We start from the raw sequence: 16,833 nt of genomic DNA on the forward strand, positions 1-16,833 counted from the left end.
GGGATGAAAAGGAGAATTTCTATTTTTTTATTTAAATGTTAGGAGTTTTATTGGGGTTTTCTGTTTTCATAATTTCAACATGAATCTTTAAGAACTGTAATATTTTTAATCACTCAGCTACAGTTTGCTAGAAATACTTAGTAAATTGATTATAAAAGTAGACTTCCTGCTTCATTTTGCCCACAATAGGGTTATTTTTAATCACTATTATTGAAACAATAGGACAGAGACCTAAGGGTAAAAGTCAGCCATCTTCACATGACACGTTCACCTGCATTGCTGGGATCAACACAGCCAAGAAATGCACTAGACAAGCTCTTGACTTAAACAGAAGAAAATACCGAGGATCTGCAAGAAATACTTCTTAACTGGCCCCAGTCAAGGTGCAATGGTCTTTAATGGTCTATTCTCAAGACTGAAGAAGTTTCCTTACCAAAAGGACTGGGCAACTATTCTCATACTAGTAGGGCTCACGCTGTAGTAGAAGCTTCTGTCTAACGCAGGTGTGTCAAGGCTGCGTCAAGGGTCCTCATCCTGACAAGAAGATAACTTAATCTTGAGAGCTGGTCTAGTTAAAGTTGTATTTAAAGGGAACATGAATGAATGATCAGAAAGGAATATTGATCGGCTATTGACTCCAGAAGCCAATCACTAACTTCAAGTGTAGAGCGATGGAAAAGGCAGTTCGGGAGTCGGCTGGAGCCTAGGAAGTAAGGAAGAGGTAAAAACAAAACTTCAGAGGCTACTCCAGTTCTACAGGTATGAAATCAATGCTAACTGAGGTACTACCAACAGAAACCGTGTGACATGCAAGACCACCAATAAAAGTTTATCCTAGCTCTTGCACTGGAAAGGCTCTAGTTTCCTCAGCTGCTTGTTAGGACGGCGACCTTACCAGTTCTCTTTGCTCCAGCTGGTGTCTTTGGCTTCCATCACGTGGAAGGTGAACGCGTGGCGAGAAGACTCCGAGCTGTTCAGTTCGCTCTTATGGACGACTTCACCGTGGATGAGAATGAGTCCACCTGTTTGAAAGAAACATCTGTACTGCTTTTTCCAAATTGAGAGTGCTAGCTTTAAAACATAAGGGAAGTTGAAAGTGTTAAAATACAATTTTAGCTCTCTTGTTTTTCTTGAACTGTAAAGCAGACTTGTTTGGGGTTTTTTTTACCTTTACTTATAGGCAGAGGTATGAACTGGCTGTTATCATAGGCCGGCTCTGACCCTACAAACTCTACACATGCTGAGGTACCTGAACCCGCACGGACCATTCTCCGGGTAATTCCACCTGCAAATTCACAGAATAAGCAAACACACATAAAAATTAAGCAGCTAGCTACATTCTGCACAGCAGAGGAACAATACCTGTGATTTCTCTTGGCAATGATAGGAACTTTATTATTACAGTATATTCAATTTTTTCCTTAGTAATTTGAGTGGGGTTTTTTTTCATTAAGCAAAGATTTAGGATTTTCCAGCTGTGGCAGAAACTGATAAACAACAACTGCCTGTCTGGCTCTTTCTGTGCATTGCAACATAGCCCTTTAGGAACACAAATAGTCCTACACTTATGCAAAGCCAACCTTTGGTTCATTTCTCCTTCTATAAGAGCATAAATTGCAATCAGAGTGCAGCTGACTCCAGAATTTATGAAGGATGACTGCCTTAAAATCTTAAGAGCACTATGATTACACCCACTGAGTGAATGCTTAGGTAAGCAACGGTTTAAAGCTGATTAGTATGCCCTAGAGGTAGTGAAAAACAGAAAACTGTGGTGGTAATCCAACAGTGGTTACACACACAGCAACTACCATCGGCCACAACAGCCATTACATGACCCTGTGCTGATCTGGGTTTGTCTGCGTGTTCCCCTGGGACGCTGACTGTTCTCCGATGGCTTGGAGGGTGTCCAAGTGATCCTTGTGTAGTCCTGGAGGCTTTCCTTGTTTACTGAAATTCAGACCAATATTTGACAGTTGTGCGTGTGTCGAAGAAGATTTTTATTCCCCTTACATAGGGCTGTCAGGACTACAAATTTTATTGGCCAGGGCAAAAAAGAGATCTTTGTGAAGGGGATGCAACCTGGAAAAGAAACAGTTTTGTGAGTGGATGGGAAAGCAGAGGGGAAAAGCGTGATTTCTCAGTGTATTCCTACTCTGGAATGCAAAAGGAGGATTACTACTCTTTGCAGTCCAAATCAGACTTGATGAACGTTTTCAAGGCTACAGTCAAAATTGTGGAAGGAGCACCAACATACAGCAGTGACCTGTTTCACTACAGGAGGAAAAGACCCAGTAGTTTAAGACCTTCTTTTCATTAAAGTCTTACATCTCAGTGGTCTGGCAAGAAAGACTCCGAATCTTGCAGAAGCAGCTTCTGAAATAATACTGAAGTGAAAAGAAAAGATTCAGGGGCAGTTTTAATGGGCCATCCCTTAACACATTCTGGAGTAAATAAAAACTCAGGAGGACTGTCTTTCCTTGCCCCAGTACCCTGGATTCTTTGTTTCTAGGCTAGGTATCAACTTAAAACTAAACCCAGTGTCAGTCACGTATACTACCTATTTTTTATTTAAAAATAGTTATATTAGACTCACGTGATGGACTGGTGGCCAAGAGCAAAGTGCAGCAGTTAATAACCTGCTGAAAAATGTGGTTGTAGATTTGACAACAGCACAGGGGGAGATCCTTGTAGTAAGTAAAGTCGTCCTTCCAACAAACAAGAATAGTAGTGTGTTTCTGCAGGCACTGCGCGATGCAGAGAACGTAACACGGTCCGTGTCACCCTCTACCCTTAATCAAGACAAGGGAGGGCATTTCACAGCACACACCCAACTACCATGACTCTTACTGGTGTGAGAGCCAGGAATGAACCACAAGCAGCCGTTCTCCAGCGTGGCATCCTCCAGGGCAATCCAGAACCCCAGGATTCTGCCCAGAGGCTCCGTGTGCAGGAAGGTGGCATCCTGGTGCGGGGTCACTGCAACGAGACACAGCCCTCAGGGTCTTTTAATGCCTGAGGAATTCAGACAGCAGGTTTGTTCTCCCTGACTTCTTGACCTGACCTACTCTGCCCACCCATCTGTCACACACATTAAATCTTGCATAAAAATGCCACCTTTCAGCCGGCTGCAAATGTAAAAGTAGCTCTTTGTTAAAGTTACATATGATGTAGAAACTTTTCTGGAAAACATGGATGCTTTTTAATAATTTTAAGAAGGTTTAGACCACAAAACTCACAGGCTTAAGTCTGATTCTGAGCCTTTTTCCCCGACTATATTCCTTTCCTAAAGGAGTATTATCTGCAGTGTGATATAGAGATAATACGAATCTCACCTTCACCACCAATGCCAGGTTGCTGCAAGGAGAGAAAGTTGATGTGTGAAGAGAAGAGTTTCACAGCTTCCCACCTAACAGGGTCTTATTTCTTGAGTGACAGGACAACTTGAATTACTGTACCTTGAAGATATACATGCTTTGCACAACTACTGGTCTCTCAAGGCCTAGTTTTCTTCCCAATTCCTGCAAGAAAACTTTCCAAGATTTATGTTTGCTGTTTTCTGCAAACTATAAAGCATTATTCTTTGAAGATATTTAAATTTCCTTTTATGGACAAAATTACTATCCTTGGGAGTGTAGAAAATTAAGATTAACTACTCCATAATTTATTGTTTTGCTAGACCATTCTAGGAAACAGCTCACCTGCACCTTGGAGGAGTGGGTGATTTGCTTGAAGACAGGATCATAAGCATGTAAAGCTAAGCGGAAAGAAAAGGCTCAGACTGAAGATATCATTAACAGAAGGGAACTTGGCAGCTCTCAATGATGAGCTGCAGAGACAACAGCCAAGCAAGATAAATTGCAGCCAGAAACTTTCATCCCTCCCAAGAGTGGACATACATGGCTTATCACGCCTAAGGCAATACGACACTTGTAGATTTGTACAATCTTCTTTAAAGACCAAAAATATAATCACTCACTGGCCACAAACTGCAGCTATATAAAAAATAGTGTATAACAGAGTGAACAAAAATTGAGTATTATGCGGTTAAGTATTATGTTATGCAAATGCTAGCACGACAACCACTATACGTGATCCTGAGGCACATAGGTGAATTCACCCTTTAAAAACACAGTTCTTAAGACCTACCAAAAAAGTAATTACTGCAAAAGTGAGCCAGGTGCCCTTTGCAGAGGGCCACAGCCTGCAGGTCAGAGCTGTTTGCACGCAGGTGCTTGCTACAGCCCAGCCCTGACAAAACCATAAAGCAAAGACTTGGAATCGTGCCTCCATCTCATCGTGATCAAATTGCCACGAGGACACGCGACCGGGCCCAGCAGGGGCTGCTCCCGAGCAAGGGATGAGGCAAGACTCGACCAAAAGGAGTAATTACAAAAAATAAGTCTAGAGAAGCCTTTTGAATTGTTAAGTTGCTGAGTCAGCAGGCATCTACAGTTGTTTTTGCTTCCCCTGGGGAAAAGCTGAAGTATAACAGAATGGCAGGGGGCTGGGAGAGTGTTTTTCTGAGAAAACCAAAGCCCGGAGAACTCTCAGTACTGAATTTCCAAGTTTAATCTGAACAAAGTTCATGTGTTTGGAGAGGCAGCGAATCCTGCTCTCTTTTTCCATGTATTGTTTGAAAACAAAAGGGATCAAAAGGCCAGTTCGGTAGCTGGGAGAGAGGAAATTGGTCAAACTGAAACCAGTAAGGGTAAAGAAAAGGTGCTGGTGACACCAAAGCGGGGAGGACAGCTTTGGCGTTGGCAACCCAGCCCTGTACAGGACTCGGAAGACAGAGTTTGATCTGTACTGAATGTGACCAGCCTTAGGTGGTAAATTTATTAGAGCAATCTCTTACGGGAAAGAGACAAGGGCTGAAGTCCAAACTTTCACATGTCAGTGACTCTGAGCTATGCGTAGCTGAAAAACCTCCTAGAAGGCGTTTTTTTTTCAAAAGGATCTAACAGAAGATTTTTAAGTCCTTTGACAGCAGAGAGTGAGGGGCAGCACGGAGAGAATTGCTGAGACAGTGACAGAGCGACGTGGGGAAAAGCAGACTGACGTGTAGAAATCAAGTTGAAGACTTTAATGCAGAAACCCAGAGTAAAACAGCCCGGGGTTGGAAAGACAGGAGCTGTGTGGCCACAATGGCAGGAAGGGGTGAGGTTTGCAATATTCGATGCAGTGGTCCCCAGGAGGCACAGAAAAGCAACACAAGAGGGAAGAAGTCGCTTCTCTGCTCAGAAAGGTTTAAACTCAGATGGCCAAGGTTATTTATAGTGAGTAGGGCTGGAGAAATCTTCATGTCTGAAAACCACATCCCTTTTGTCCATCCCTCTGAAAACCCCATCCTTTAAGCATACCGTGGCCAATCTTGCTGATGGATTTCTCCTTTGAAATTAGAAAGTTACCTACAAAACAAAACCAGAATTTAACGTTGCTTGCAAAGGAGGAATCATGCCCAGAGCTGGAAACCAGCCCCTGACCCCTCACTCGGCTTTCTCCTGTCCCCTCCCTATGGCTAACTCAGGCCAGAGCTTACCTCTCTCATCCAAAACACCTTTCTCAAAGAAGAATCTAATCTTGTCTCCACTGGTTAGGAAATAATCCGAGCTACCCTGCCAGGGATAAGAGCCCAGTAAAGATAGTATCCTCGTAAAAACATAAATGAACCTTTGATCAAAGCATTAATACTCACCTGCATCTTTTTCCCATCAAGCCGCAGCATAAACAAAACACAGTCAATAGAAGTCACTAATGCAAAGGCTTTCCACAACACTAAATCTCTTGGCATTGATTAGGACTTTACAAAAACCTCGCACATAGAGGCTATCCTTGCTTTTCTTTTGCTGGCTGCCTGGAAAATAAGCTATTTTCTGTCTGCAGAACAAGTACAAAGTCATCTGTGAGAGCTGCTTGTGGCTACCAGGGGCAATAGTTGTGGGGGCTGCAAGCACAGCAAAGCTACACGCACCCTTCTCCTTCACTCTCTGATAAGACCACCACCAAAAATTTGTAGAAAGCCGGGGGGCAAATGCCTCTCAGTGTCATGTTCAGTGAGAAGAAAGAGCCATGTTCCCCCAGAGTGAATCCTGAGCAGCTATTTGCCTTTTCCCTTTCTCCTTCCAGCCCTGCCCTTCTCCATACCTGCGCCTGGAGCTGTTCCTCTTCCTTGGTGGAGAACTCGGTGCGGCAGTGCGGTGGCACTTCCATCTCCGCTACGATTCTCTGAATCTGGTTCCTCATGCTGTCACACTCCTCTGCAGTGAAAAACTGCTCTAGGACAAGGAAGCCATCTTTGTGGAACTGGAAGAGACGGGGCGAGTGCTCTCCTCCAGAGTCCTCAGGGGAAGCAGCACAAAGCAAGGGAAAATGGTTCTGGCCCTTCGCTGTGCCTCAGCTCAGTGTGAAAAGCATCCCAACTTCAGCTCTGCAACTGGACAACGTGCTCTTAATTCTTAATTTCAGGAGGGGTTTCCATTGTAAAAGGGATAGTTCGTTAACAGGCTCAGATTCTACACAGTTAAAAACAACATATCTCAACCCCTCAGTCCATAAAGCAGAGAAGATTTCATCGCTAGAGCCTTTGTGGCTTAAGGATATCTTATCTAAGATGTGTCACCAGTAACTATTAAATTACAAAGCCTGCTAACATGATCAGAGCAGTCATACCTGGATTCCAAATAAGAATGAGATTCCTTTACAAGCTGCAAAGCATTGCTTTCTCTAAGGGAAAAAACCCTGGGTGATTTCTCGCAGTTGACTACACAATCCCTTACAAAATGAACACTGGTGGCATTACTGTTTCTTTATATAGAATACCCCGGAGATTATCCTTTGACAGGCAGATTTCGACTTCACAGATGAGAGCGGAGCAGCAGAGACAGAAGGGCACAACAGAAACTCCTCCAAGAGCTCTGCAGGACAAGTTGCCCTCTGGAAGAGTTTGTAGCCACGACAGGGTCCTCACACGCTCAGAATGAGTGCAATACAAGAAGCTGAGAAGAATATAGTGTTGTAAAGCAGATCTTTGCTAGACCTGATCAAGGGTTAACTAGTAGCGACCGCGTCTTACAAGCAGTGCCTCCTGCCTGCACTACAGACACGCTCCTTCCCCGGGGTGCGGATCCTTACCTTTTGGATCTGATGCTGGGTTACAAACGCCATCAGAGGCAGAAGCTCCCAGGATCCCACCAGCAACACCACGATGCCACCCAGGCTCTGCAGGGCTGACTCCCCGCCTCTTCACGTGATCCTTTTCCCAGCGTGTGATAACTGCAAGCGCTGGGCAGCCGGACTGTTGCACAGCCAGAGCTGCCTCTCGAGGAATTTTGTCCCCATCTCGGGCTGTTTGTTCCTGGCAGGGACATTCGGGGCTGCAGAGTTTTGCTTTGGCTCTTGGTGCTACTTCAAGTGCGATCACAAACTTGATTCACTTCTTAACCCCAAGGAGGAATCGCTGTTTCAATTAATAACCCAGATTTAAAAAAATAGAGCAGTTAAGCTGGTAAACACAGTGGTAAAACAAGATAAGGGAGGTAAAATAAGATTCAAGTGGGACAAAAAGATCTAAAAGTTTTGAAACAAATTTAAAGTGGCAATTAGGGCTCCTACAGAGCCCTTTTCGCTCAGTCAGCGACTCCTGCCGGCGCTTAGCACACTCACCTGAAAGGGACTTCTGCGACCCAGGAGATGGCAAACATCAGGCTAAAGGGTGATAAAGCTAAAGAGCTTTCACTAAGCATCTGGTAAAATTCATAGAGAGTATATCTGTTATTTTCATTCACAGCTGCTCTTCGGCTGTGTACACCTTCACTTGCTCGGTTCACTCTGCTGCAGCTCCAAATGTGCACGTACATAGGCAAACCCAAAGGCACAGTTCAAACCAGAGAGAGAAAATGCAGAAGCTAGATGTAAAAGGCAGAAGAAAGCGAAAAATAGATGCCAGCCCAGCAGTGGCGATCCCTGCCAACGCATCCTTCCCATCGCACAGGAATCCCCGGGGAAGAAAAAAAAAAAATGTTTGGCTCTTGCAGGAAACACTGCAAACATCCTTTCAGCAGCACTCCACAAAGAAATAACATCACGGGGGCGGTTTTGTCATCACTCACCTAGCCAAAAAACACCCTAACAAAATGGAGTGAAAAATGCTCCATATATTTGGAAGGTGTTTACTTCCAAATATATTTGCTAGCAACTGAAAATCCACCTTAAAGAGATGTTGTTTGAAAAAAACGGAGTCCTCTATTCTGAAAGGGAATCAACTCTGGATAAAAATCCCTCCCCATCCTGTTCAAGGTTGGTTTTGGTTTTTAATGAAAAGGGAAATCAGTGTTTTCTCTTTCTGAAAGCATTTACAGCTTATTTTCAAGCTTTTCTCTACACACAAGAGGATATGAATTCGGTAGTTTAAAAAGCTACGTTTTGCCAGAGACTTTAATCACTGGGCTACAAACGTGGAGGGGAAACGATCAACCTCCAATGCTGCAAAACTCAAAGAAATAATCAAGTAGTAGTTCTTTCCTGTTAAAGGACTCTCACCAACTGATGGAGCTGAAATGTTTTTTAAGGAAGACGTGTTACCAGTGAGAAAAAACCGTGCTGTAGCTATTGCCTGTAAGTCGATCTTGTGAGGACCCACCTCAGCCCTCACCGGGAGGCAGCAACCCTGGAGAAACATGCCTTCTACACACACTCCCATGCCACTCCTCAGTCCCTCTCTGTTACCTCCGTCATTCGTAATGTCATGTACTTCTCATTCCCGGTCTGGTTGTTTGTGTTTTTTTAAGCAATTTAGCATGTCATCTTCTCCACTCCCCACCTTACGCACACACGATGACTCCAGAAGATGTTTTAGTTCATACGTGTGACGGTAAGCCACAGCTTTCCTGTTCTATGGATTGTTTTGAGCAATATAAACAGCAGATCGCAGCACATGACACAGCAAGTACCAGAAGATAACTGATTGCATAAACTAGGAGAGGCAACCCATCTTGGTTACAGGAGCATTTATTAGCGTCTGTCCTTAGGAGTCCTCCACAGTTCTTTGCCACTCCAGACACGCTCCTATTTTGAGGCTTAGAAAGACCTTTTCAGCAAGAGGAAAACCACCCCCACCACATAATACCCAAAAAAAGTCAAAGAGAAGGATGTCATCTTTGTAAATACCTTCTCTTCCAGTAAGTTTAAATAAGGAAGGTAGAAAGTACTTGGACAAAACTGGGAAGTTATCCCCTTTTCCTTACCTTCCTCCCCCTCCAAGAGCTCTTTTGCAGACTATTAAACAACATTTTTCTCCTGCCAGCTCCACAAGAAAACTGCGCTTCTGGCAAACACCATTGGAGGCTGCCAAAGCCCATCCTGTGTCTGTATGAAAGGTACGGGAGCAAGTGACATCTGGAACATGGACAACCCTGCAGCAGACAAAGCACAAGTGTTTCAAATGCTTTTTTGACTGGCATGATTATCCTAATGTCCTCATCAATAAGATTTCCTACTGAAACCATCTGGAGCCAAGCCAGCTCACCAGTTCTCCAGAGCCAGTTTAAGCAGCTCAGCACTCTCTCCAAAATTGCTGCTGTTGGAGCTGCCGGGGTTATTAGGTAAGCAAAAATTTCAGCTCGATCTCTTATGACCTCTCCTGAAGTCTTCCATATGATTGGCAACAAGTGAGAGAATATTTAATGAGAAACAAGGAGCACAGGAACAACAATAACCACCATGAGTATTTAAATTGTATTAAATAGTATATTAGTATTTAAAATGGCATAGATACTTGAATACTTTTGGTTTCCCTGTATTGGCAGTCCTTTCTTTCAAGTTACCAGAAGGCTCCGAAATGCAGTAATTTTCCATCGGGAGAGTTCTTATTGTCATTAACAGGTAAATACAAGATGGTTACTTTCTTCAAAAATCAGCAAGGTAAAAAGCTTATGGTGTGGCAGGGCTAGAGGATTTTAGTGGAATAAAACCAGTATAGTTCCATCTGCCTCTGCTGCATCTTTATGCTTTTCAGTGAGCTCTGTAGAAAATTTGGAATTATCAGGATTAAAAGTCTTTCTCCAACAAAGACAGATCAGTTCTTTACCCTTGGACTCTTTCCCCATCACTGTATTAGTCCTGCAGGAATCCAGCAAGCACCAGTTTTCTTTGATGGTACCTTTCATTCTTTCCTTTTGCTCAGCTATTCAAAGAGCTGGTAAATCCTTGCCAAAAGGAGCTGCAGTCCAAGTGAGCCGTAGATGACAAGGGGTATTTTGTCCTCTCCTTTCTTGGTTCAGTCCTGCTAAGCATTTCATTAAAACTCATCAGTGCCAATAAGCAGCATCTGAGACTGCCACACTTCACCTGTTTCACAGCCTGCTCACATTTTCTGTCACTGAAGTGGGGCCAATGTCACTGTGGTCAAGTAGTCTTGGACAAAGGAAGCAAGGAAGGTAAAACACAAGAGAAGTACCTTTCTATACAATAAATGAGCTGCACAGAAACTCAAACTGTCTTGGAGAGTTACAGGCTGATTCTCTAACACATCATGAACACGCTCAATTAGGAAAGACATTATCTGCCAGCATTTTCAGTTGAAAAAAGTAGTGTGTGGGGTAGGCAGACAGCTAGGAAACACACTTAAATGATTTGTTACCAGCAGTTGGCTGAAGACACTATTTCCATGGGAACAGGCAGTTTTCTCCATTGACTTCAGTCCCTATCCCTTTCCTAGGGAAGGAGCGCGCAATATGCATTTTGAAAACTCAACGGAGTTTCTATAGGTCTATATAGACAACACTCCCAACAGTCTTATATTTGGCAACGTAAACCATTTCAGCCATTTGTTAAAGTAACAGTGAAAAACATGACGCAGTCCAGGCTTGCCACTGAGCAGGACCTCTTTCGCTGTACATCTTTTTGCTTATTCATAAAGGAATGTCATAATCCACAAGGACTCGTGATGAGTAAAAAAACCCCAATAAGCCTACAGAATAGCTGGAATTATTAACATTTGTCTTCTGAAAAGTGAGATCATGAAAGGCTAAGTGCCTTTGCATACAGAAAACTTAAAAGAAAGCAGACATAAAAGGAAAATGCAAATTAAAAATTAAAACTTTTATTCTGTTAAAGTGTCCAGTCTTACAAGTCTTTCAGAGAGAACAATAGCAGCCTTCAGTGCTTAAGGTGGAAGTGCTGTTGATCAGCTGCCCAAACAATCCCACATACAAAGTGAATGTCATGATTCTGAAATGTTACATCAAGTTGCAGGTCTCAGATGCCAAACCACAACCCTGCTAGTACATTTACAAAATGGGAGTGAACAATGTTTAAGCCATGAGTAGCATCTTATTTAAATGGACACATTTGTCAGCTGTAAAAGATGACTCAGGCTCCTTAGCCCCCTTCCTCACTAAGTCTCCTCTAGATGAATTTCCCCCATTGTTCCATAAATTTCCTTTAAAGGAGACCAAGAGGGAAGAAGGGTAATTCCAGCAATCCTAAATTAAGCCTTTCTTTGTGTGAATCCACATAAAATTCACCTTTGCTGTTGGGGTCCAGCAATTCAAGTACAGCTACTTTTCAAAAGGGATTTTGGAGATGGGATTTCTGGAGGATTTCATGCTGCCAAAGCAGTTGAATGTTAACCTTACCACTGCAGCTGGAGGGATGGAGGGAGAAAAGTCCAAGTCAAACAATACTCTTGTCCAGTTCCAGTTCTGCTTCATGCACTGTTAGAACGCAGGTAGGACAGAAAAACTCACTCTGTTTTGGCACATGCTTAGTAAAACTACAGGATCCACTGTATGACCAAACAGTGGGGGGAAAAAAATAATTTTAAAATGCAATGAGAAAAAAAATAATCAAAGTGAAGTTTAAGCAATAGTTTTACTAGTTAGCATTCACACAGCCTTACCTTAGGTAACATTTCAGAGTAGATGACGTTACTGTTTACAGTATGACAATATTGTTTGTCAGTGAGAAATCACGCCAAAAGTTAAGAAATCTCTCCATGGTTGAAAGAAAAAGAATCAGAGGGAACAGCTGGCTTCAGACAGAGACTATTACAAACACACTTGAAGGAGCAAGTGCTTCTGTGGAGAAGTTACATGAATGTATCTCTAGAGAAGGCACAGCTATTAACAAGGAAAAAAAAAAAGTCCTCTTAAAGGAGGACTAAGAAAAAAAAAATCCAAAGAACTCAAACCATGCAAGTCCCCTTCCAAAGCAGAAAAAAGGTAAGGAAAGGAAATAATGTCACAGCTGTTGAAGCAATAACATTTGAAACTTTTTTCCATACACCTCATCCTCTGCAAAGGATATGTTATTGTTCTCAAAATTCCTAGAATCATTTGCTAAGAGAGGAAAAAACAAACAAAAAAAAAAGAGGACCTCAGTGTGGTTCAGCAACAGAAAGCCACTTAATACTATTTATGGTAATAACACCAAGAACTTACTTTAATTAAAATGAAGGGAACTAAATGGAGTGTATAAATGGTAATAAGAAATAAAAAATGAGGTAGGATATTATTAGGAAGTGACAATGAATACCAAAGAACACCACATCATGAAAGATACCTGTAACAGCTATTTAACCATTTAGACTGGCAGAGTAAATTAAGTCCAGCTGCTGAATTAACTGGGGACCAAATAATAAAATCAGAAAACAATCTTAAAGAACAACTTCAGCTAACATTCCAGTGCATAGTTTCAGAGATACAGGAAGATTTAACACATTTCATAGATTTGGTATTCCTTGCCTTTCAGCTGGTTCAAAATAATTAGTTGCAACTCATTACTTTTTGGGGTATTTAGCAGGAAAGGTAGAATTCCATTCTACTAACCTTCGGTCCTAACATGGGATGAGTGTGCTTGTGATCTACAGGGGCTCCAAGAACTCATTCAGCTCAGAAGTGCTATTAAGGAAACAGTTGGATTTAATTCAAGTTGTTGTATGATTTAGCAGCTAATAAATAATCTGGTTTGCTACTACTCAAGTGCCTTGAAAAGCCTGTCAGGAGAACAAGACACTGACCAGACTGTTGATTGTCTGCTTAAGTTGAACTTTTTTTCCTGAATGTACAGATCAATGTTAGAAATAAAACCCCTAAACTTCAGTTTGATAGAAACTTAAAGGCAAAAATATAATATACACTGATTGAATACTTGCAAATGAGGAAGGATTGTTGATGTGAGCTCATCCCTCAAAGACTGAGCAATCCAGACAAGTATGGGAAGTGGATGACTCACTCTGCTGTGGGTTGAGTTTTGCAGGAGTCCTGAGCAGTAAAGAGGTTCAGGACCTTATGGTTTAGACCCTATCCTTGAAGTTTTAAAGCTTCTTCCATCTCATCATACAAGACTGATACTCTGGAATCAGTATCTATTTGAGGGAAGACTAAGAAGCACATATCAGGAGTAAATAAGAGATATTGCTGTCTTCCAGAGCAGCAATGTATTTTTGTGCTGCCTGCGCTTCTGGTACAAGAAGTTACCAGACTGCTCATCCCAATTTTGCCACACAGGAAGCTATCTCAAGCCCTAGCAGCCATGGCCAAAAAAAACTGAGCTTGGAATATTATAAGAGCAGCAAAAAGCTAGTGTTTTCATGCATGATCAATACTGGCCTGTCTCACAATTGCTTTGTAGACCTCAGGCATAGGGCAGTCTCTACTCAGCAAGCAGCAGGAGTATGGCTCTGTTACTTGATCAGAAGTTGAGACAGTCTCTGACTTCTAGCAGAATAGCCTATTGTCCACTTGTCCTATGGACTCAGCATGGAGATACATGGCAGTTCAGGAGGCTTGCAAGCTTCTAGAAGCACTGCAGCATACTTTCAGGAGCTTCTTATAGAAACTTTTAACGTAGCTGTGTAAAGTTTAGTTTGTATAACTAAGACCGCAATTAGAATCAAGAGTCAAAGCACTAGTCTACAATGACCTAGACATACAGAAAAAAATCTTTCTGCTCCTGTAAGCTAGGTGAAAATCCTGTGAGGTGCTTTGCCCTTTCAGTCCTGCCTAGTCTAAAATACATGTGTTATAAACCAGTTACCCAGTGGCCTTGAATACAAAACTGAGTTCAAGTCTTTATTCGGTAGCCATTACTCTCCAGCTCTATCTTTTGGCACAGAGTAAGGGGGGAAAAAAAAGTTTCCTTCACAATCCAAACAGCCCCCACACCTACCATGAGGAACTGACTGGAAAACAGTATTACTGTAGATAAGCTTGAAGCCATTCCTGCTTTACTTAAGAAGCATTAAAGCCCACCTAGCAATTTCTGCCCTCTCTGTTGATCCAAAATGCTTGTGCAAATAGAACAAGTACAATCCAAGAGGCATCAGCATCAGTACTTCCCCATCCTTTCAGCAGTGGCCCCAACTCTAACACAATTTCAAGACACTAACCCTGTTAGAAACAAGAGCTTTTACAGTACCTTGCCTTCCAGATAAAGAGATTTAATTATATTATTCCCTGGACTGTTTAAACTTTTCATAATGAATGGACTAAGGGAGGCAGAGTTTACATCTTTCTTAAAAGCAGTTTTATAAACAGATCTCCTGGATTTTAATGTAGCTTTATTTAAGCATCTGAACATCAACAAATCCAGAGCCCAGTTAACATCATTCATGGTTTCAGCATGTTTAGTGTATATATTTCATATCTTACATCTGATGAAGAAAGCCACAGCGTGCCTTATTGCCCCAGCATCCAAGGGATCACCACGATTTGCTAAGCCAAGGCACTCACTGGCAGCTTGCCAGGAACCACTTTGGAGATGGCTGCAGCTTCCCCCTTTTGTACACACAGGAGGCCTCCAAACTTCTCATGCCTCAGCTTGCAGCACTCCACCTTGGAGCCAACCTGTTGGTCTGATGCAGAGTATTAAAACGAGGACCTGCAGGTCCTTGAGCCTCCTCTTCCTTCTGACGGAAAAGAGCAGACTTAGGATGTATTGTAGGCACACCCTAACCACCCCACCTTAAGGACATGATTATCAGTAGCTATTACAAGTTATCTACCTCTGCCAGTACAGAAGGTTCTTTTTTTTGGTCAAACAATACCAAACAAGTCAGACTTGTTTTAAGACTGCTCTGTCCCAGGGATCTAGAGGAGCTCAGCCCACAGAGGATTCTCACACCGCTCCTTAACACTGAGGGAATGAAAAGGGGAAGAAATAGGAGGACAGGTTTCTTTTCCAGCACCAAGTTCAATCTTATTTAGGTCAAGAGGTGTAACAGGAACTGACAGCTGTTAAAGTGAGGAGGACAACAGAAAAAAAACAATCAAGCAGCTCTGTAGACTATGTTCATGAAAAACACTGGCAAAGCATCTAACAACTTAAGGAGGGGGGTCAAGATGTGCAGAGGAAACCTGAGTGTTCCTCTTTAACACCACCAACCCCAGAAGACACCCCAACACACTGGCCAGTTGTATGTTCATATTTGATACTTGACAAAATACCAGGAATTTAAAAGTAGCTTAAAAACTTTAAAAGCCAGATCATGAAGCAACTCAATGCTTCTGGGAGAGTAGATTAGACAGTCTGACTGCTTTTTATCCAGATCTTTCTCCCACTTGCACTATAACCATCCATTTCAGAACAGACTAATGCTCTGGAATTATGTCAGTTAGTGCCTCCAGCACATCAGCTGTAGAAGGATGCTATGTGATCTACTCCTCAGCACAAGTGACTTGAAACTGTTAAAACAGTGCAATCTTAAATGAGCAGATAGAGTTTGGGGGGTTTGGTTCCTTCTCCAGGGGCAGAGGAGAAGGTATGGAGTGCAAAGGGGAAAGACAATGGTAAAAAAGATCCTGCATTCAAGATGATGTCCAAGACAAGTTTATCCCCCAAATCCTAATGCCAGCATCTAGATAAAAATCAGCTGTCTGTATCCTATCCCACCCCACTGCGGGGCCTCACTGACTGAATCTGAGTCAGAGGGGGACAGTACCAGGTATCACAGAGAGAGATGGAGGTTCAAGATATTTCCTAGTGTCTTGATCTTTGCTTGCAGGACACTGGACATTCTCAGTCCCTGACATGTATAAGCCCCATTTGGAGCAATGCAGCAATCCCCACATTTCATTTTCTCCTCCATTCAAAGGTCATTTCTTCTCACCAGCACCACCCACCTCACCCCACTTCCTGTCCAGAAGGACAGCAACACCTCTTACTCCCACGGGCCCTTGCTCAGAGGCCAGCTAATCTGTCTTGATCCTCATCCTGATCCCAAGCTTCCCCCATCCTGCATCTGAGGCAAGAAGCCGCCTCATTCAGAGTCATGTTTGTTCAGGGACTCCTTGGCTAGTCTGATAGTGATTGGAGGGGAGAAAGGAGAGGATCTGGGGAAAAGGGGACTGGAATGGCCTTTTGTTTCCTTCTAGTTGGTCAGAGACTTCTCCCTCTTTTCAGGGGTTCAAGCTTGCTCCTTGTCTGCCCTCCACAGCCGCTCTTTGACTTCCAAGGGCAGTGTGTTGAACAGGTCCTCCTCTACCACAAGCCCACTGCGTTTCAGCAGAGGACATTCTCCCAGCTCCACAGGCAGGCATTCCAAGCGGTTCCCTCGTAGCTCTATCTGCGACAGATTTGTCAGCTCTCCAACCCGGGATGGAAGTGACTGCAGCACATTGTTTCCCAGGTTCAAGGTTCTCAGCTTCCGGCACTGGAACAGCTCTGGTGGGAGACTCTCAATCTGAAAAAAGAAATTAATCACAGGCAAAGTCACCAACAATTAGGACATATGCTCATAAGAGACCAACAAGCCCACACAATGCTTCAAGATTTACAGAGCACTTGTTTGCAATCATCCACGTCTCCCTTGAGTGAGCTCCTGCTTTCCACCATAAG

The 16,833-nt window shown here is 42.9% G+C and overlaps 2 protein-coding genes across 10 annotated transcripts in view; both read right to left on the reverse strand.

The window, feature by feature from the left end:
* PHYHD1 (phytanoyl-CoA dioxygenase domain containing 1) lies at positions 1–12,855 on the reverse strand. 4 transcript variants are annotated; one of them, XM_072882680.1, is made up of 13 exons: positions 12,825–12,855; positions 9,243–9,410; positions 7,132–7,456; positions 6,145–6,257; positions 5,540–5,615; positions 5,361–5,408; positions 3,699–3,754; positions 3,456–3,518; positions 3,333–3,354; positions 2,848–2,976; positions 1,169–1,285; positions 896–1,022; positions 1–703 (listed from the first exon to the last, which is right to left on the reverse strand). In XM_072882680.1, exons 4-13 carry the CDS (start codon positions 6,241–6,243, stop codon positions 658–660), a joined length of 783 nt encoding a protein of 260 aa, XP_072738781.1. In that variant the 5' UTR covers positions 6,244–6,257; positions 7,132–7,456; positions 9,243–9,410; positions 12,825–12,855; the 3' UTR covers positions 1–657. The 4 variants fall into 4 exon arrangements, with proteins under 4 accessions (XP_072738781.1, XP_072738778.1, XP_072738780.1 ...); XM_072882677.1 differs by having other exon boundaries at positions 6,145–6,303; XM_072882679.1 differs by having other exon boundaries at positions 6,145–6,433.
* LRRC8A (leucine rich repeat containing 8 VRAC subunit A) overlaps positions 11,083–16,833 on the reverse strand; it is a 23,254-nt gene continuing 17,503 nt past the window's right edge. For 5 of the 6 annotated variants that reach the window (XM_072882674.1, XM_072882676.1, XM_072882671.1 and 2 more), the window contains exon 4: positions 11,083–16,678. In XM_072882674.1, coding sequence (XP_072738775.1) covers positions 16,403–16,678 — 276 coding nt within the window. In that variant the 3' untranslated portion in view covers positions 11,083–16,402. The remainder of the gene's footprint in view (positions 16,679–16,833) is intronic. The other variant, XR_012045602.1, reaches the window with a different exon arrangement.

The sequence above is a fragment of the Ciconia boyciana genome, chromosome 18, assembly GCF_034638445.1.
Source record: "Ciconia boyciana chromosome 18, ASM3463844v1, whole genome shotgun sequence".
NCBI lineage: Eukaryota > Metazoa > Chordata > Aves > Ciconiiformes > Ciconiidae > Ciconia > Ciconia boyciana.